The sequence below is a fragment of the Nothobranchius furzeri genome, chromosome 11 (genome assembly GCF_043380555.1).
Source record: "Nothobranchius furzeri strain GRZ-AD chromosome 11, NfurGRZ-RIMD1, whole genome shotgun sequence".
NCBI lineage: Eukaryota > Metazoa > Chordata > Actinopteri > Cyprinodontiformes > Nothobranchiidae > Nothobranchius > Nothobranchius furzeri.
Genome location: NC_091751.1, coordinates 44,984,366 through 45,006,175, shown reverse-complemented (window position 1 = coordinate 45,006,175; position 21,810 = coordinate 44,984,366). Strand labels below are relative to the sequence as shown.

Genomic DNA, 21,810 nt, shown 5'->3' with positions numbered 1-21,810 from the left:
TTCTCTGCTGTTTCCTGGACGCTAAACCAACAACAACCTTCCCCGTTGTGAGTCAACATGGATAAGTCCATGAATGTAAAGTGACAGTGTGACGTAGATCTATCAGGCTTCTCAAATCCTCGCAGTTCCCCGATTATTTTCTATCGAAAGCTAATGAAAGAAATAGGCTAGAAGTCTATTTTTCACATTTAGCCTGCATGTCAAACACAGAGTGACATGTTCCTTCCAGTAAAACAGTGTAAAAATAAAAATAAAAACAAAAATGGTTTCTCAGTGAACTTGCTCTTTAATAGATTTTAAAATCTTAATTTCTACACAATAAAAAAAATGAATGACATTTTTCTCATTTGCATATTTTAATAATTTGGAGCAAAAAGTTTATTATATTATGTAAAACAATAATTTATTAAATTGTTTTATAATATATATATATCTTTTTGTTTCTAGTTTTTTTCATTAAGCATGCTTCAACACATCATACAATCCCAGCATGTATGTGTCCAAAAATTTGAATTTCTTTAATTTATTTCTTGAATTTTTTAATTTATTCTATAACTTGACTTGAAATAAATTCTAATAAAAATGCAGATCTATTAGCTTTTTTATTCAGACTAAATCTACAGGGAGTGCAGAATTATTAGACAAATGAGTATTTTGTCCACATCATCCTCTTCATGCATGTTGTCTTCCTCCAAGCTGTATAGACTCGAAAGCCTACTACCAATTAAGCATATTAGGTGATGTGCATCTCTAATGAGAAGGGGTGTGGTCTAATGACATCAACACCCTATATCAGGTGTGCATAATTGTTAGGCAACTTCCTTTCCTTTGGCAAAATGGGTCAAAATAAGGACTTGACAGGCTCAGAAAGGTCAAAAATAGTGAGATATCTTGCAGAAGGATGCAGCAGTCTTAAAATGGCAAAGCTTCTGAAGCGTGATCATCGAACAATCAAGCGTTTCATTCAAAATAGTCAACAGGGCCGCAAGAAGCGTGTGGAAAAACCAAGGCGCAAAATAACTGCCCATGAACTGAGAAAAGTCAAGCGTGCAGCTGCCAAGATGCCACTTGCCACCAGTTTGGCCATATTTCAGAGCTGCAACATCACTGGAGTGCCCAAAAGCACAAGGTGTGCAATACTCAGAGACATGGCCAAGGTAAGAAAGGCTGAAAGACGACCACCACTGAACAAGACACACAAGCTGAAATGTCAAGACTGGGCCAAGAAATATCTCAAGACTGATTTTTCTAAGGTTTTATGGACTGATGAAATGAGAGTGAGTCTTGATGGGCCACATGGATGGGCCCGTGGCTGGATTGGTAAAGGGCAGAGAGCTCCAGTCTGACTCAGACACCAGCAAGGTGGAGGTGGAGTACTGGTTTGGGCTGGTATCATCAAAGATGAGCTTGTGGGGCCTTTTTGGGTTGAGGATGGAGTCAAGCTCAACTCCCAGTCCTACTGCCAGTTTCTGGAAGACACCTTCTTCAAGCAGTGGTACAGGAAGAAGTCTGCATCCTTCAAGAAAAACATGATTTTCATGCAGGACAATGCTCCATCACACGTGTCCAAGTACTCCACAGCGTGGCTGGCAAGAAAGGGTATAGAAGAAGAAAAACTAATGACATGGCCTCCTTGTTCACCTGATCTGAACCCCATTGAGAACCTGTGGTCCATCATCAAATGTGAGATTTACAAGGAGGGAAAACGGTACACCTCTCTGAACAGTGTCTGGGAGGCTGTGGTTGCTGCTGCACGCAATGTTGATGGTGAACAGATCAAAACACGACAGAATCCATGGATGGCAGGCTTTTCAGTGTCCTTGCAAAGAAAGGTGGCTATATTGGTCGCTGATTTGTTTTTGTATTGTTTTTGAATGTCAGAAATGTATATTTGTGAATGTGGAGATGTTATATTGGTTTCACTGGTAAAAATAAATAATTGAAATGGGTATATATTTGTTTTTTGTTACGTTGCCTAATAATTATGCACAGTAATAGTCACCTGCACACACAGATATCCCCCTAAAATAGCTAAAACTAAAAACTACTTCTAAAAACATTCAGCTTTGATATTAATGAGTTTTTTGGGTTCATTGAGAACATGGTTGTTGTCCAATAATAAAATTATTCCTCAAAAATACAACTTGCCTAATAATTCTGCACTCCCTGTATTTCAATAGCTGACTTGAACAATCAAGGTTAAGCTTTAATTCATATCTACATTAAAACAAACATCAAATGTGAGAATAACTAACGCCTTTTGTAATGTAATAAAAAGTTATCTAGTATTTGGAAGGATTTAAACCCCCCAAAGTTTTGTGTTTGTTAAATACAAATGTCTGTATATGAAATGGTGCTGATGATGAGGACCTGTGCGTCTAATACACACAGTAAATAATTCATGGTAGCCGTCTTCCTTCTTGGCCATTTGAAGATTTTTTTCTTATTTTTCCTTCCTTCCAGTAACACAATACAGAATCAGAGAGGGAGAGCACTTGATACGCTCACAAAACTGGGGATGAGCTCATCCACCCAGATGCTGGAGCAATGCTGGTGTCCTACGTGACTTTGGTGAGGCTGAGCAATTCTCCTATCAAACAGCAGGTGGCAGAAGCGCTCTGATCACCACAGAGGGAATTGAGTGGTCCGGTCCAACGCAGCAACGCATCCATAATGGTACAGCAGACACACACTCACATGTTTGCAGCACACAGAAACTTGCATGCAGGTGTAGACATTTATACGAGCAGCGGTTCTGCATGTGCATTGACATCTGCTGTTGCACACACGCACAGTCAGTCACACACCGGGCCCAGGATGAACGACTAATGAAGGTGCTGCAGGCGAAGCACTAATATGGAACCGGGAGATTAGAATATGCTCTGGGCCTCACTCATACGAATACAAAAACAACAGCATGGTGAAGAGGAGATTTCATAAGCAGAGGGGGCGGGGGAGGCACGAGGGTGAGGAAGCAAATTTTAGGAAAAGAAAGCAAACTGCAGAGATCTACAAAGCACCGAGGGTGAGAAGAGTGAGCCGAGCTCCTTCAAGCTGGCCGTCAGACGGATGAAGGACGAAGGGAGAGGAGGGTAATGGTAAAAGATGAAGAAACAAAAATACTGATGGGGCGACTCCTACTAAAACGTCCCCCAAGTCAGAACAAAAAACTATTTCAACTGTATCAAAGAGAACTGAGATCTGTGCACGCAGTGTCCCGACGAGCGAGGTGCCAAACGGCACAGAGCGACGCTTCCCGCCTCATCCCACATGACTGCAGCGCTCGAGGACATGGTGTTTCATTTCAACCTCACCACAATGCTAAAACTCCATCCTGCACCGGAGCATATCCAGAGCTCTAGCCCTTACAGCGGCGCTGGAATCAATGCTTTGCCTCTTATTAGCTTAGCATATCATTGGCTTTTCTTAAAGGCGCTGGGGTGGAGGGCACTGGAGGCTTCTGTTTGGGTTTTATTTATGCCGCCGATTTAAAAGCGGCTTAATTACACAGTGCTGCTGGTGCACACAACAGGTCCCCACCCGGATGGCTCGTCTCTGCTGTGATGTTTGGACGGGAAATTAGGACGAAGAGTGAGAGCAAGGGGAGGGAGGGGAAGGGGATGAGAGGAAGGGCTAGAAAACACTTCATTACAACACGCTTGTTGCAATTACACTATTTACTCAGCAACAAAGGAGGGTGGGTCTCTGCAGAGCACCTTCTCATCAACAGCAGAACCGGAGGAGGCGGGAGTGGAGGTGTCATCTCTGTCATGGCCCAATACGAAGCAGAACCCCATATGGATTAAACGGCATTTCACGCTCACTAAACCCATCCCTTCACTCTAACCACAGAAGAGTCAGCTCTGTCTGTCACTCCCTACACTTATAGAGATATAAAACAGAGAACCGCCTTTTCATCTTCTTCCCTCTAGGAAGCAATTTGGACTCTCAGAGCACACGGGGACATGCAGTCCCTTCAAATATAAACGCGGCAGTGGCTCAGCCGACGAAAGCCACACTGACAGAGCTGGGAGTAATTCCTGCAACAGGATACTGCCCACTGCAGCCTCATCTTTAATCCTCTCCCCCTGCAGCTTCATCTAGTCCACTGTGATTATTTAGTACATTCTTCACACCTGAGATCATCTTTTATGCCAAAGAAAAACAAAAACGTTCCAGCTGCATTCAATTTGTGCCTCAGGACGTTGGATTTTAAATTAATCAGTGACTGCCAAGTTAGAGGGCAGACTCTCAGACTTAATTGAAGGATGTTTACATCCACTTCAGATGAACCATAGTGAACTGAAAAGTCTTTTATGCAAAGCCTTGCAGATTTGGAGGCAGAGCCCAATTAGAAATGTTAACATAAACGTGACTAAAGCAGCTCCTCCCAACCCGGCGGCTGTCAGAGATCACGGCGGGTGCACGAGGGCGTCGCTCAGGCAAGGTTGTCAAAATGAGAAGTCACAGTACAGACGCACTGCACATGTGTATTTATACATTGATATGTGGACTCCCTCAGCATACAAACCAGATTCAGCAAGGAGACTCATATTTTTGATGCTAGCATACATTCATCAAATATTCCTTATAGAATGCACGTAAAATATTCTTGAACGTCACACAAATTTATCTCCACGCTCCTGTCAGAGCCTCACACACACAATAGACTCACTCCCTGGCTGCCACAAGCATCACGGCTGACATTTTCTCCCCAGACAGCTATGAAAGACCAGGCAAGGTGTTATTTTTAATGAAAGTATTAGCGTTTTTCTCTGGAAAGAAATGCCAATAAAATCTTCCTACTGATTCACTCAGCGTGTGTGTGCGTGTGCATGTGTGCAAGAAAACGCGATGATGTGGGTCAGGGTTTCCAGGAAAATATTAAGAAAGGTTACGAACTTTAGTCATCCTGTTGGAAAGCAGATCTGAGTCGATGTCTGCCTGACGTTGAGTCATCGACGGAAACTTTCAGGTCTGAGCAGCAGAAATCAGTTTATGTAGCATCTTGTTTGCTAACTGTAACAAATAAGGGTACGTCCTGTATTTTCTTGATGCAAACAAACCAAAAGAACAAAATTAGTCACAGGTTGGAGCCTTTTGCTGCTCTAAACCTGATTTAAACACATCACACTTTCGTTGAACCAGTCATTTCACTACCGCGAAAGCCTCACACTCCATGCGAGTTTGAACCGATCCCTGAGGCCACGCTGAGGATTAGAAAACCGTCTAATACCAACAGCAGCAGTGGTAGGACTCTTCTGTAGGATATGAGCTGAAAGATGCCTCAAAGTTTTAAAACCTGCAGATTTTTTTTTAGCATTTTTCATTATGATGCACATCATAGTTAAATAAGCAGTTAAATTCATTTTTCGTGTTTGTTTTTTTTGCCATGAAACATTGCCTTCTATCCCCACAGCCGTGGATTTCTGACTGGATCTAAAAGATGACGGCCTTTGCTGACCTGTAGCCATCGATGCAGCTGGCGTTGATGTAGTCAGAGCCCTCAACGCCGCGGATTGGCTGCAAGCAGACGCGAGTGGACTCAAAAGGCATGATGTTGACCAGGCGGTTCTTGAACTTGTTGCAGGGCAAGTTGGCGCTGATGAACCGTGATGTGTGGGCTTTGGAGTTGGCCAGTCTCTGTTAAAAAAATGGGAAGAAGTCAGACAGGGGAAGAGATACAGAGAAGAAAAACAAAAAGAGCAGCCTCAAGTAAACAAACAAGGAAGCCTGAATCTGTTCTCTGACAAGTCTCGATCCCGATTTAAGGGTTCCTGTCATGACTTGTATGAAACTCAAACTTAAGAAAGGTGTTAAAGTTTAAAGAAAGAGGGGTTTCTCCCTCTAAGTCTCAAGGTTTGCTTGGAGGACTGCAGGCATCCAGTCTGGAGCTGGCACTGGACAGAGAACAGATGGACAGTACAGGAGTGTGTACAGACAGTCACGGTACTACAGGAGAATTTGTGTGTGTGTGTGTGTGTGTGTGTGTGTGTGTGTGTGTGCATGTGTGTTGTGGCCAGACTGCGTGGGGATGCAGGCTGTGGCCTGCACGTACGCCACAATCATTCTCTCACTCTTTCATTCTCAGTTGTTGGCAGGAGTGTAGATGCTATTATCACTTCAAACAGAATGGATCATGGTCATAAGAGGGCTAATGGCAGAGAAGCGCTCAGAGGAAAGTGTGTAATAACATCACAGTCAATGGTTATTGACAGAAAGGGTGTGTGCACGTGTGACGGCGACCTTGAACACCAACCGTGTGTGTGTGCTGCTGTGATGCCTCAGCACCAGTGTCACCGAGATAAATTCCTGAGCATCAGCTGATTTTAGAGACAGACTTGCATCACCCTGACAACCTTTGTCTGCATGATTGTGCAAAAACCCCTTTTTTCCTAATAGGACATGAAGTAATGATAAAGATAACAGCTCTGATTGGTTTTATTGTGTCACCTTGAACTCCAGCTCCATGGAGGTGACCGTCTCACCAGGCGGCGGCTGGGCGAGTTTCTGGATGTGGGCGAACAGGTTGCGTGCCGGCACCTCGGTGTTGCCGCAGGTGGCGGCCTCCAGGAGTGCCTCGTGGATGAAGATGTACTGATCCTCGGTCTGGACCATGTAGTTCCTTTGGGCACGCATGCACGTCACGTGGCCATAAATGTCCACGGTCTTCTCATGCTTCATGCGCTCCAGCATGGCATCGATCACAATGAAGCAGCCAGTCCTGCCCACGCCCGCGCTGATGGAGAGGAGAGAAAGTCACTGTTTTCACTACAATGTGGTCATAGAGCTGTTCAAATCAATACTTGAAAAGCATCCTCGTAGCGTTAGATGTCTTTCAATTCAATTCAATTCAAAAAAGCTAAATATCAACCGTTACAAATATTGAGCTAAAACCTGGTGTCATGGTTAGGAGCCACCGCCCCACAACCAGTAAAAATCTTTGAATAAAAGTTTGGCGTTGACTGTTTGCCAACCCGGTCTGCCCTCCTGATGGAAGGTCTCTAGGACCACAGAACAGATTTGAATAAACTCTTAGAAGTATTTTACTTCATTTATAACCCACAAGCCTTTGGAGTTGACTTAATTCAAGATGGCCATCCCAGCTAACCAATAACTATAACCCTATCAAAACCCTGGGTGTTTCTCAACGTCAAGGCGCCTGGCCTTGCGAGGCGATGTCTTGCAAGGCCAGGCGCCTTGCTTACGAGGACACTGTCCTTCCTTGGTCAGAGAAAACAAATAAATGGAACAGACTTGCATCACGTGACCGCGGCTTCCACGGCGGTCACATAACGTCATGTGACATGGGAGATAACGTTATATTTTATACGTGTAAGTTTAAATATAAATATATAACAAGACTTGTACTTTATAAACTGTGCATATATTTGTTAAATTAAATATGTAAGTGATTTACCTGCTGGCCATTGAAGCTGCAACTACTAAGCAACTAACCAACAATAGATAACTTATTTGGATTAAAAAAAAACATTTTAAATTAGTTGACTTACATTTAAACTTGAAAATTGTCCCCGAAGTAGCTGCCGGCTTCTGATCCGCCGTCCTTTTGAAAATACTGCGCTGTATTCTGGGTAATTTTTGACCAAGGCTAGGCTACAAGACATCTCCCATGTATCCTTGCTCAGCTAGCTAAACGGCTAACAAACGGAGAACACACGCCTCGGTAGAACATGAACATTGGAACACATCTTGGCGGTTCCTGATGACATATCTCCTAGACAACCGGGGCGGGGCCAAGACATCAAGGCGCGGCTCCTTGGCATTGAGAAACACCCCCTATTTCTACTTGCCTAGCACTCTTGAGTGCTAGCATGAGAGCTTGTACAATTTTAGTTATTCTCAAGATTTGACCAAAACAGCTTTGTCATTTTAAACTCACTCACTTATAATTTACTCAATAATTATTAAGTAGAAACCTAACACAATTATTTAATGCTAAATTATCATATTCCTTTGCAATAAACTGCCGGTTGAGCAACTGAGCTGCTTGCTTAGTGTACACACCTGCAGTGGACCACCATGGGGCCGGCGTCTGGAGGGTTGCAGGCCTTCACCCGTCTCAGGAAGGCCAGGATGGGTGTGGGATACTCAGGCACCCCGTGGTCGGGCCAGGCCATGAACTGGAACTGTCTCACCTCCCTCTTCTCGCTGGAGCCATTCTGCAGGAAAACGGTGAGTCAGTACAATCCTCAGCAGGATGGTATGACATAGCAAAATGTAATTTACTGCTCTTCAAACTGACAATTTTCATGCTAAGCAACATTTTCTTAAACAGATAAAGGTCAAACATGTTTTGAGGTGAAACTGAACAGTCAGACTTTCAAAAGATTGAAACTGTGCAGCACATTCCTTTTGTCTCTCTCTCCTGTAGTTTGAGCTTTTTCTGTAGCTTCATGAAGCTATCGCTTGTTCCACTGTGGCGTGCAATTACTAGCCCAACCATCCTTCCAAGAACTGTTTTATCTGTTTTCCCAACACAAAGTTCTCTGGCAGGACTTGATCTTAAAAGTAGTTCCATATTAATACAACTGGATTAAAGGAGTTGAACACTTGTTTAATCAAAACATTTGTAGTTGTAAGTCGTTCTCGGGGGAAAAAGTATACTGGTGCACCATTTCTCTGACCTATAAGTTGCCCACATCATCACTGAGCACTAAACGGCAGGTTTCCTGATGTTTGGACATTGTGGCTCTACCAGACTTATAACAGGACCAATTTCCACAAATACCACAAGCCTGGAGGAGCTTCTGCCATGTGGTTGTGTTGCTAATGCTAACGGTTAGCTTAAACTAGCTGGGACGTCCTCTGCTGATTACTGGATGTTAAACAAACAACAACCTTCTACATCGTGAGTCAAGATGGGTGAGTCCATGAACGCTAATTTGCAATGTGACGTAGATCTGTGAGGATTTTCTACGCTAGCTACCAGAAGCTAATGAAGGAGATAGGTGTAGGAGACTATTTTCATGTTCAGCCTGCATGAAAAACTCAAGAGTTTTCAGTCAACCACACCTTTAAATTATTTGTTAGAAACTTAAGTTATTTCAAACAAAAGTTGGTACATTTTCAACTTTAATTGTAAACATGAATGATTTCTACTTTTAGGACTAATAATCTTACAGATGATAATGACAATCACGTTCAGAATAATCTTGGAAAGTTTTTTTTATTGACTGCACATAAATTATTCTTGATTGAAATGAGCAGATCACTTCCTTGGAGTCAAAACAAACAAACATTTCAGCAGTAAATTTTTTTATATAATTGGAACAAAAATTATGGTACTTTAAGTTAGAGAACAAAAGATGAATCATGGAAAACAAAAACAATGACATCAGTCAGAAGAATGTCAAATTGTTCATTTATCATGAATAAATGAGAGAAAGCAGTTTAAACCATGATGTATTGCTGCAGCGAGGAACATAAAAGTTACTGGTCTGCATCTTTATGCTGTAAATAAAACTCTTTACCTTATAGAGGGCGAATGTGCGGACGCTGTAAGTGGCCAACTCCACCGTGTCTAACATGGTGACCTGGATCATCCCGTAGGTCTCCGTTCCTCTTGATGGCCAGTACTGGTCACACTTCACCTGGAAAAGCAGGACAGGGAGGAAGAGAGAGAGAGAGAGAGAGGGAGAGTGCACTGTCAGGGACGAGCTGCTGCTAACATCCGATACGAGACTAGCGAGAGGCTTGTAGGATCACACTGATTAACAAGGAGGGAACATTAAAGAGGTCACATCAAAGACGTTGTCTAATTAAAACCTGAAGGCTCCGAGTCAGCTCCTGCATCACAGAAAAAAAAAACCTGCACACGGGTGATTCAGGCCTTTTGCATGTGCAGCCACGTGCATCTACATTTGAAGCAGACTTCAAATGAGCATTAAAGGCGCCTCTTGTGATAATTTTTAATCAGGTAATTGTCCGGTGGTTTGCAGCCTTTTGTCATGTATGCTCCTATAGTGCATCAGTGATGACTAGGCTGCTGCTTTATGGAAGGGGATGTGTCTAAACGCCTGAACTGGCCCGTTGTGACGGGACAGCAGGTTGGACCACCTGGCTCCATATGTGCACAAAGCAAACTGCACAGTGACTGAAGCTAAAGTGGCTGTGCTTTACCATGTGAATCCCTGACATGATAAGTATTTTCCCTCATATTTTCTGCTTTCCTCACGTAGAATGAAACCGAAAGGATTGCTGGTGGTTTCACGCGTCCCTCTCCTCACCAATTTTCTTTATTTCGTATCAAAACACTAAGAGTCATCCACAAGATGTCAGAGTTCACAGAGGCCACGAGTCGCATCATTATCATCCGAACACTTGGCAAAACCGCTTGATTAGCCTTTCCTCTTTGCTCAGCTAATTCTCTGTGGATGTTTTCAACACTGAAATCTCGTTATGAAATGCTTCATTTTCATCCTGCTGGCCATGTTTTAATAAGAAACTGAACCAATTTTCAGTCTGTTAAAGGTCCTCTGACTAGTAGCATGGCTGATAAAAGGAAGCGTGCAAAAAAAGATTAATTTATAAACAGACACTGAAACAAAAGCAGAAACCCTTTATGTCACAGCTGCAGGGACCAGAACTTAGTGTCATTGATCTGGATAAGGCGTGTGCTGAGCTAAGCTAATCATATTGATGCTACAGTGCCGAGATGACATTTGGAAGCACTTTGGCCGTCTCGAGGAGCTGGGACAAATTGACAAACAAAATGTGCTTAAATTCTTCCCCTCACATTTTACCTCCCCCAGAGGAAACTTCCACTGAGAGGCTGAAGCAAAGCTCGAAGGAGAAACTCAATTGAGTGATGGGGAACCGTTCGCAGCCCAAACATATGGATTAGCAGTCACCTAAGTAATGAGTATCTCTGTGCTGTCAGAGGTTAGGTGGCATATTCTCCTCTCAGACATTAAACACACACGCACGCACGCACGCACACACACACACACACAAAATAAAAAGATCTTTCCAATCTTTGTATGACTGGATTCCATATACACACACATCCATTGCAGGTTTCACCAACTTCATCCTCTGCTTTGAACCCTTCTCACATGCCATCACCTGGCCTTTCTCAGCAGGTGACTTATCACACATCCCCACACACACGCATGTGAAAAGTACATCTGGTCTCATTTAAAGCCCTGACCTTTTAGAGTTTCACTCTCTTGTAATGACAAAAGGAGGCAGAAATTAGCCAGCAGCCGGATCTAATTGCATTTGTTCAGCCGCCGAACTTTCCGCTGTGCGACAAACGTCGAGCTGGTCCACCAAACGTTTCTGTGAGCATTCTCGATATGAAATGAGTTTTTGTACAGGAAAAACAAACACTTCGTGTTCTGACGCAAAACATTTGTTTTATGTCATTTTTAGGCCGGATATGGGTGTGTTTGTGACAACGGGTGCAAATCATGTCACAGAAAACTCAATCAGATCTTGACTGAATGAGAATTTGACTTATTTCAGGAGTAAAAGCTTAATTTATTTCTAAAATGACATTGAAAATATTTCCACTTTTTACTTTTAACTCTAAATTTCAGGGGTGGGGGATTTAAACCTTTATAGGGCCAACGTCAATATTTAGACACTTCCACTCACATCATAAATGATGTTGGTGTGCTTTCTCACAAACTCTTAGAATTACGAGATTTCACCCAACAAACATCAGAGATCAGGCTAGTCATGGTTTGTGCCACAGTACCATACCACCAATCAGGGCGGGGCTATAAGGCACCAAATATTAGTGTGTCTGCAGAGCCAGAAAAATCCTTGGTGTCCTCTCGTGTTTACGGTCAGATCTCTAAAACCAACAACGCTTGGTTAACACTCACATCACAAGCTTGACTAGTTGTGCTAAATAAGGATATATGTGTTGTAAATGTTGAACTCTATGAAGTTGGTGAAATCAAATCTGCCATACTTGAACATACGCCCTGAACAACTAAAGGAAATTATGAATGTTTTTAGGTAAAATATGTTGTTTTTTTAGACATTATCTTAATTTTCATGGTAACAATAATAACAATTATGATGTTAAATATATTCTGCAGGTTTAAACAAAGATTTCTCTGGGAAATTGAGAAGGACAGTTATTGCGCCAACCAATCTTGCCATCAGTGACGATGACGAAGATGACATTGAGGCAGAACCTCAAATATAAAATATTCCAATAATCTGTATTTGATCAGAAATAGTATCTATTGTTCAATTTTTTTATTCATATTCCACAATAATCTGTTTTTATAAAAAACATATTTTATTGTTTAATAACTGTGATATATTTAGTATTTTTGAACAGTGATATAATGTTCTAAAATTAGCTAGATTATTCTAGATCATGCTTAGGGATTTCTTTACCAGAACAGGGGCCAACGTCCATATTTGATCACTTCATTTTCTCAGATTTTCTGCATGAAAATAAATATTTTTCAAAATTGTAACAACAGAAATATACTTTGGTCATGAACTACAATAACACTCTGGGGTTGAAATAAAAAATATTAAAATACTTAAATGAGTGCCCTATAAAGGGTTAAAGGTAAACTATATAGCTTTTTCATATTTTTAAATCATTTTCCTGAGCTAGCATGTGCTAAAATGAACCTATACAGGGTTAATAAAATGCCACTCAGACCTCCACCGTTCTCTATTGCCAAAATATCGCACTTGCGACTTCGGAGTAGCGGGCTGCTCATTGCTAGTTTTAGTCAAGTGGAGCTGACAAGTACTAGCGCTGGAGTCTGCTTCCACCACATTTCCTGCATGTTTTGGATTATGCACACTGCTGATTTGATTGATTTGGCGATTAATCACTCCTTTTGAAACTAATGAAGGCTGAGGAGACATTTCCATAGTTAGATGAAGGTGTTAAAAAGATGAACGCACAGCAAAGAGATACGTTTCACTTTTAGTTTTATAACAGTGAATTAATAACAGACTCTAAAAGCAAGCCAAAACCACATAGTTTCCCTAGTTTGATTAAACACACTGAGGACACAAATGATTTTAAACGGAAGCACAAACATTCAGAACAGTTTTCGTTAAAAGTAAGTACCGTAAGTCGTAATGCTGATAAATGTTAAAGGTGGGACTCTGAGGTGCAGCTCCCTGCTCGCTAATGGAAAGCACAGAGAGAGAGATGTACAAGTTCTGCCTGTGTGCAATAAAAACAGAGTCTGAGTCATGAATGAAAAACACAGCGCACCATATAGTGAGCATCTGAGTCAGACTGGTGTGTCAAAAATGGTTCCTCCTCTAGCCAATTTGAGAGTCTCCCTCCCCCCTTCTCCCTCTCTCTCTCTCCCTGTTCGGTGAATCAAGTCATATTATTGCTACATATTAGTTTGTCCAAGATCATCACACATTTCTGAACTGGAGCTGTGATTTCATGTCAGAAAACATTTTTTCTAACAGAAAATGTATTAACACTTTATAATGAGGGTCTCTTTATTACCACTACTTAGTGCATTATTAAGCATTAATAACAAATAATCAGTTTATTAACATTACTGATAACTAAACTAGTGTCCTTAAGGTTAGGACAAAGGGCTAGGGGTGGATTTCTGCTTAATGATGCATAAATATTAAGCAGTTGTTAATACTTTATTTACTAGTGCTTAATAATGCATCAAGTAATGTTAATAAAGGGACCCTTATTGTTAATTGTTACCAATTTTTGTTTTGTTTTAGTGAAACAAAGTTATTTAAAGTACCACATAGTCACTCAGAGGGAAGGTGAAGGGAATGCTTCAATATTTGTTTCATGGGCTGCATGGTGGCGCAGTGGTTAGCACTGTTGCCTCGCAGCACAAAGGTTGCAGGTTCGAGGCTCGGCTGCGGCCTTTCTGCGTGGAGTTGTGTGTTCTCCCCATGCATGTGTGGGTTTCCTCCGGGTACTCCGGTTTCCCCCACAGATCACAACATGCCCTATAGGTTATAAATTGTAAGTCGCTTTGGATAAAAGCGTCTCCTAAATGAATAAACATAAACATAATTAATTGTGAATTATGCCTCACATCATATTTAATGTAATATTTTAAGTGCGTATAATGTGCATACATCACAAAATAAATGGTATTTAAATGCATTTGACATTATATTTTTATGATGCCGTAACTGTTTATTGAATAACTGTTCTTTTGGGCTTTGCTATGTTATCTTTCAGCCAACTGATTCGAAACAAACAAACAAACAAACAAAATGTGGGTTGGGACAAGATCAGAGGCTGTGTCATTTCTTTCAATTTGATTAATCTCCCTGTATGCATGTGCAGCGGTGTCTGTGGGATCAAAGGGAGAAGAGGCTGTTTATCAGACACAGAGAGACTGCCACTCAGACCCACTAAACCTATAGAAAGACATGTGTGAGCACACCTGAGTAATTGCCACAGAGTGAATGTGCAATATAAATCATCTAATCAAACACATCCAAGCTGAAGATGGTCTTCAGGGTACAAACAAATGAGCTCTGCTCCTGCAAGATGGAGGACAGTCATAATTTACCCTAAATGATTGATTACACTGATGGCTCCAAGTTAAAACCGATGATTGATTTTACTTTGACAAAACAATTGCTTTTTTAGTCTAGAAAAGCTGAGCGTCTGCCCTCAAAACCCATCAATGTCTTTGAATCTATTTATTTCAGCATTTCTTAATATGAGGGATTTTCATTAGCATTCCGTATGCATGCACTAATAAAGTCCTGACAAGGTTTCACGCTGACTTCCCTCTCCCAGGAATATGTGAGCCATTATTTTCCAGCAGTAATTAAATAAATTCCTTCCAAATTTAAAATCTCAAGTTCTCATTCGCTCTTTTTTTCTCTTTTCTTTCTTGCGGTTTAATGTATTTAGGGAGAACGCAAATGTTGTTGGATGACGATCCTCCTTTAGCTCCAGCTTCAGGAATTTCATTACAGAGCTGTGGCTTTAGTGGGCTAAATTCAGAAAGTGCAACACAAATGAGGCTGTCTGTGAAACCTTGGTGCGCCTCCACAAAAATAAACACGCAGCAATCGAGAGTTGAACTCTTGGAGCACTTTCTAAATAATGACAGACTTCGGGTTATTATGAAAAAGCTAAATACAGCAGTAGAAGGCCTGCGCCTGCAGTAATTTGGCTGAAAATGTTCTGACTTTCACCAGTGGGCATGCAAGTGTTGCTCTTATGAGCAAATTTATAACCCTACTTCCATGACGAGTGACAAACAAACAACAGGGAGGGAAATTGGAAATAGTACAAAGCTGTGGTTCAGTGTTAATTAATAAACTTATTTAGATAGAATCCATGCAGAAGTTTCTGGAGGTTGTGGAGACTCGGGAGGAGCAACATGAAGAGATATTGTCCACAGACAACCGAAGAATCCTTTGAAGTCCTTGTGACTTTGATCAGGCTGACAAATCCTGCTTTAAAGTAAGACCGGGTGTCTAGATGCCTGCAAGCTTTGTTGGGTTTTAGAGGTCCTAAGTGTTGAGCTGCACAAACATATAACAATATAGGTCAGGTATCTCCATTTTCAACCACGTCTTAGCTTTGAAACATCGGCCTTTTGTTTGAGTTTCCATAGAAACATCATTATTTCCCCTTGATGCTCTTATTACAGCAGCTTGTAGTTAAGAGATTTAATCCAGTTGACTGGTTTTGATGTGGCTCATGTGCTTTTGTTAGTTAGCTAAATTTAGACCTTATTCTACACTTTCAGTTGCAGATTGCATCATTATATGCAATGTTTGATCTAGTCGCACATTCTGTAATCAGTTTACTGGTTTCAGTCCCGGACCACTAATCCATTTCTGGTCTAGTACCATCATCACAACTATCCAATCCTAATGCAGTGAGGTCAGATTTCTACCATTTCAGTTAAAATGTAAAAAAGTGCACAATATCAACTCAGCTGATGTCACTCTGCTTCAATTCACAGTCTGCAGCAGCTGGATGCAATTTTAATACAGTGTTGTTATTTTTTTTAATGTACACTTTTTCATGGTTTAATTCTAACAGTGGCTGGGCTGGTAACACTTGCATGTGAATGCAAAATGATTGCTTCAAAGTTAATATTCAAGACCTTGTGGTCATTAAAGATGTTTATCTTAAAGATGTTTATCGTAGACCATTTTATTAAAGTTAGTCTTGCACTATCATTAAATTTTAATAGGAGGCTCCAGGGTAGATTTATTTTATGCCAGTCTAGAAAATATGTCAATGTGATGGCCAAAGACAAACTTCTGCATGACGCTCTGACAGCTTCCAAGCTAGGATAGTGCCACATTCAAGAAGATCATCCTTGGCTAATCACTTGCACCAAAATGAAAATTATTAGTTATTTTTGTCATTCTGCTTCAAACGGACTATGGTAATGAATTACTAGAACACCAACCCTGGTATGAACTCTGACCACACTGTAAAAAAGATTGGATAATTTAAACTGTGGTCTTTTTAATTACATATTAAATTGATCTAGTCCTAGATTTATTTGACTTTCCACCAGTTCATAATAATTTGTCCCTGTGAGTTTAGCCTTTAGTAAGAATGTATAATTTATTTACTTTTCCTCCATATTTTTCCTGCCTGAGCCAGCATTTGGGTCCTCACCCCAGCCAGGCATACATAGGTGGGCCCTAAATGGACATATATGGGCGAGCCGTATGGGTGCCAACAGGGTTTGTCTGTATGGTCTTAATCCACAGGGATTTGCCCACAGAGATTTTAACAAGCCTATGTATGAGTCAAATCATCTGGGTCCCTTTGAAAACCCACTGTAGGGGCCATTAAAATATGTGCAGGCAAAAATGTATGCAGGCAAACCCCTGTCCGTGGGGCCACCATGGAAACCGCAGACAAACCTTGTTGGTACCAATACGATTTGCCCATATATATCCATTTGGGGCTCACCTACGCACGCTAGCTGGGATATTTTTTGTCATAATTCTGTTAAAGTTGGTGGAAGAGTAAAAAAGACTTACATTTTTGTTTTATCTAGTTTAATAAAGATACATTAAACAAGAAAATGAAATGTTCTGTTTATTATTGCCTACCTACTGACAGGTAAGTAGTAGGTACCTTTTTTTGTCTTTGGATACGTGTGTGTGTGTGTGTGTGTGTGTGTGTGTGTGCGCGCATGTGTGTGTGTGTGAGAGACACAACTGACCATAAAAAACACTTATTTATGCAATTCTAAAAAATGTATACTAACGTCTAACAGCTACGTGTCATGTACAACACAGTACCAACAGATCTTACTGTGCAGGATTGTGCTTCACAAAAGGTTTTAGCAAAGATTAAGAAAACTTGATAATTTCCTTACATAAAATTGTCTTATTTTAAAACTGAAATGATGGACAGTGGGGTGGTGTGAATGCATTCAAAAAACAAGGAATTTAGAATATTTATCATTACAATAGTAAAATTGTCAAACTATTTCAGTTTGATGTTTCTTCTAAAGGGATATTCCACACCTAAGTGACATTTAGTCTTTTGCCATATTCCCCAGAGTTAGATAAGTGTGACAAGGCATTTTGTAATCCAGTCATTCCCCTGATATCGCAGTATTCCATTTGCTTTAGCTTAGCATAAACAACGTAAGTGAAAGATAACAGCTTGCATTAATCAATCAATAAAATTCAAAAAGAGACCTACTTCCATAAACACACATGTGTGCTATTAGGCTTAGACCTGGTACAGTCTTTCTGAAGGAACAGCATAGTGAGTTGAAAGATGAAGCAGGTGTCTTCTGGCACCACTACGTCATGCCCTCGCTCCTTGCAGCTGAAACTTACAGCAGTGCTTTGTTGTAACCTAACCCTAACCCAAGTCTCTTGTAATTCCTTAGTGTTGATATTATTATTGAGGTCACCAAGAAAACTTAAGATAATTATTGAGTATTTTTCAAAACTTTTTCACATGAAAGGCTAGCAGATACCATTCACTCACATTGTTTATGCTAAGCTAACGTAAAAATAATACCGTCAGATATAACTCTGGGCAATTTGGCAAGACTAAATTGTACTCAGGGGTGGAATATCCCTTTAATATTATACTTTTTCAGGGTATATACAGCAATCCTTAAGTAAAATTTACTACTTTTTACTACTTTTTTTACTACCTTCAGAATTTTTTTAAAACCATCACAACACTAAATTGCAAGTGTTAATCAGCGACCTATTTACACATATTTTAACATATATAACATACAAAAAGAATAGACTTAGAGACTCACTGATGTTGACAATGTATTGCACATATTTATTTTACTTAGAAAATAAGCCAGGCACTTCTTTTCAGCGGTTCAGACAGTTGACCACGAGGCCTGAAATGATGCACAACGACCACTGAATAGGACGTTATCATTATGTGACCGGATATGCTAAAGTAGGGCTGCTCGATTATGGCAAAAACAATAATCACGATTATTGTGACTGAAACTGAGATCTCGATTATTTAAGACGATGTTTCAATTTATGTAGATTTTTATTTTTTTATTTTTATTCAGTCATAAAACTGCTCAGGGCACAATCAGGGCAAAAATAAACAAGAAACAAGATGATCACTAAAATAACTCCTGATTCCCAGTATAAAAAGACCAATATACTTACAGCTCATAGTCTATGACCCAAGGCATAGACCTTGGTTTAACTCATGTAAGTCTAACCAGTACAGACCCAAATACCAATATCTTGCAAAAACTGACAACAAGAATTATACAGTGGCATTTATAACAAATAAATGCAAATTGATGTTCACTAAATTTTGCATAACATTTATTGAGTCGTGTCAAGGTGCTGTAGGAGAGTGCACTAGCACCGTGTCCTCAGAGAGATTAGTTATTATTTATCAGCGTGAGGAACTTATTTCTACCTTATTTATAAACTATTTATTTACAAGTCCATCAGTTAATGTAATAATTGTCCCAACCACAGCTGCACCCCCCCACCCCCAACCCGGTCTCACAGCAATCAGGGGCAAGCTGCTCGTGTGTTTAGCATGCCGCACGCGCACATTTAGCCGTTTTTATCGGCTCAGGAGTCCGCAGGTGCGGTGTGTGTGTCACTCACTCTGGTTACTCCAACAGGGAGCCGGCTCTGAGAGCTGTTTCTTTAGCGACCGACACATCACTACATCATTCCCTTTCCTAATGTCCTGAAGAACGGTCCGGAGCGCAGGCAGTGTTTAGCTAACCTGCAGGAAATGTCGACGACAGTTATCCAGAAAGTACCTAAGGGTTACCAGAGATGTTTCTGAGGTGTTCGCTAGGTACTTTTAAGATTTAAAAAGTCAAGAAGGGGGTCTGAAAAGCTGTTAGAAATAGCGTCAAAGTCGCCAAGTTGGCAACACTGTGGAGGAGCGCTTCATTTGCAACTCAGGGCAGCGCAAGTGGGCGGAGCAAATAATCGGCTTGTTTTGTTTTTATAATCGTTCAAAACATTTCATTCGGAATATACTTCTATGTCGATGTTCAGAATACGACATCTGATAGTCTGAAAAAAATAATACCTAATTTGGAAAATATAATACCTCTGAGACCAAATTTAACACTTTTAATGGCCTTAAATTTGATTATTTTTATTTATCACTTTTTAATACTTTTTAAAACCCCGCGGACACCCTGTTTTTAAAAATTGAGCATTAACCTGTAAATACATCAATCATTGATTTGCAGGAAAAAGCTGCTTAAAAGTAAAGGAAACATTCCTTTTATGGTCAGCTTTCTGCATCCAGTAACTGCTTACCCGTGACTTCTCCTCCAGCCTGGTCATCATGACGATGGTGCTGGATCTCTGCTCCCACACCATCCTCCAGAAATCACTCAGGGTCTCAGGCAGAGGTCCCTGAGTGGCGATGTAGGCATTCTGCTTCCTGTAGCCGTCGATGTAGTTGGCATTGATGTAGTCACTTCCTGGAACAGCTGGAATGAGGAGCGGGAAAGCAGGGATTACTCATAACATTATAAACCTGCGCTGGCTCTCACGTCATCAAATGAAGGTCATTTTAATCAAGATGATGAAAATGTAATAATAAATATGACAACCAGAGACAACCAATCAGCTACAGCAGCAATATTAATGGTATTCACAGCTCTGAGTAGTGGCAGCAGAAGGCACACATGTCTCTGAGTTGAGTCAGTAGTGATCTGAGGGGGTTAAGAGACAAGTTCTTACCATCAACGGAGGTGAGGACCACTCTGGAGTGGTCATAAGCAATAACGTTTGCATAGCGGTTCTTTGGCTTGTTAACTTCCATGTTGGAGTTTTCCCAGGTAAACTGCTGACCGGGATCAATAGACTGAGAGAGGATAAACACAAGACAGAGGACAGAGAGAAGTAAAACACAAGCACAAAGGAGATACTTCTGTTTGTAAAAAAATGCGGTGAAATTATTCTGCAGGAGGATGTCATGAGCTGCAAAGCTGGTGAGCAAACTCTACAGTTTATTCACATTTTAATGCAGATTCATTCTGTATTTGTGCGGTGCTAATGGGGATTGGAGTTAACAAGTGACACATTTTCAATTCAATTCAAGTTTATTTACATAGCGCCAAATCACTACTAGAGTCGTCTCAAGGCACTTCACATGGTAAACGTTCTAATACAGGTCAGTTCATTAAGACGATCAGTAAAATGTTTCCTATAAAAAGAACCCAGCAAATTGGGTTTCATACTCATACTAAGAAAGCATTTAGCGGCAGTGGAGAGGAAAACTCCCTTTTAACAGGAAGAAACCTCCAGAGGATCCTGGCTCAGTATAAGCAGCCATCCTCCACGACTCACTGGGGATGGAGAAGACAGAACAGACACACACACCAATACCAGCCCACCCACACACACACACATCCACTCACACAACATATATACCAAGTAGTGTTTCTATGGTTACACTGTGATTTCTTAGTAAATATTCTATTTGGTGAGAGATAAACTTTATTGTATTTATCCAAGTGAATTTATAATTAAACGGGCAAACTAGTAGTAGCACATTCAATGTCAAAGAAAGTAAAATGTTAATATCAGGAGAGGGAGAATGTCTAAATGGTTAGAAGCAGTGTTCAAGCCGATGGCCCCCTCCATGAGGCCACCACAGCTCAGCAGAACATCATTGTAGTTTACCTACATTGAACATTTCTGGTTTACCAGTTTGTATGACATAAGAAAAAGTATGTAAGCAACCAAACCCTCTCGATTTGACTTAAAATCCTTTTTTTCAGAGAATCTGTGCACATCATGATTCCTCACGCCGTCTCTGTCCTTTGTTTTTCTCTTTGTCGCCTCTTTTCTTTCTGATGTTCTCACTTCGCCTCCTGCCCCTCACCATTTCAAGCAATTTTCCCCTTACGTCATTTGACTCCTGGCAAAAGGCGACAGCAGACTGCATACATATTGATCCTGGGAGATATGTGATGGTCTTCTATCCCTTGTTGGATAATGTCAGTGTCTCTTGCTATTCCATATCGATCCCCTTTCTCTACACGCCAGAAGCTTGTCCAGTAATTCCGTGGGCTTTTCGCCTCGCAAATCCAGCAGCAGTCACAGTGACACCTCTAAGATTTATACACTTATTTAATCTTGCTGTCGCACAAGTAAAAAATTACAAATTAAGCTGCTGTCCACTCAACGTAAAAACACCCTGGCTGACCAATCGGATCGACCTGTACGTTCTGATGAGGTGAATTAAAATGCTTCCTGTTGTTCTGTAAATCAAAGCCACAGCTTCTCCTCAATAAACAGCAATCACCGAAGAGCTTCAGGCTGTCTTTTGGATTAAAGCAGCACCTACAAAGCTAGCAATATGGCATAAAA

At 40.8% G+C, this 21,810-nt stretch overlaps 1 protein-coding gene across 18 annotated transcripts in view; it reads right to left on the bottom strand.

Moving 5' to 3' along the window:
• The window catches only part of LOC107383573 (receptor-type tyrosine-protein phosphatase F), a 258,659-nt gene that overhangs the window by 7,655 nt on the left and 229,194 nt on the right, over window positions 1-21,810 (bottom strand). For all 18 annotated transcript variants that reach the window (XM_070541595.1, XM_054742275.2, XM_070541596.1 and 15 more), the window contains 6 exons: window positions 20,176-20,299; window positions 19,747-19,922; window positions 9,495-9,614; window positions 8,029-8,183; window positions 6,454-6,739; window positions 5,465-5,643 (listed from right to left, as the gene is read on the bottom strand). In XM_070541595.1, the coding sequence (XP_070397696.1) occupies window positions 5,465-5,643; window positions 6,454-6,739; window positions 8,029-8,183; window positions 9,495-9,614; window positions 19,747-19,922; window positions 20,176-20,299 (1,040 nt within the window). The remainder of the gene's footprint in view (window positions 1-5,464; window positions 5,644-6,453; window positions 6,740-8,028; window positions 8,184-9,494; window positions 9,615-19,746; window positions 19,923-20,175; window positions 20,300-21,810) is intronic.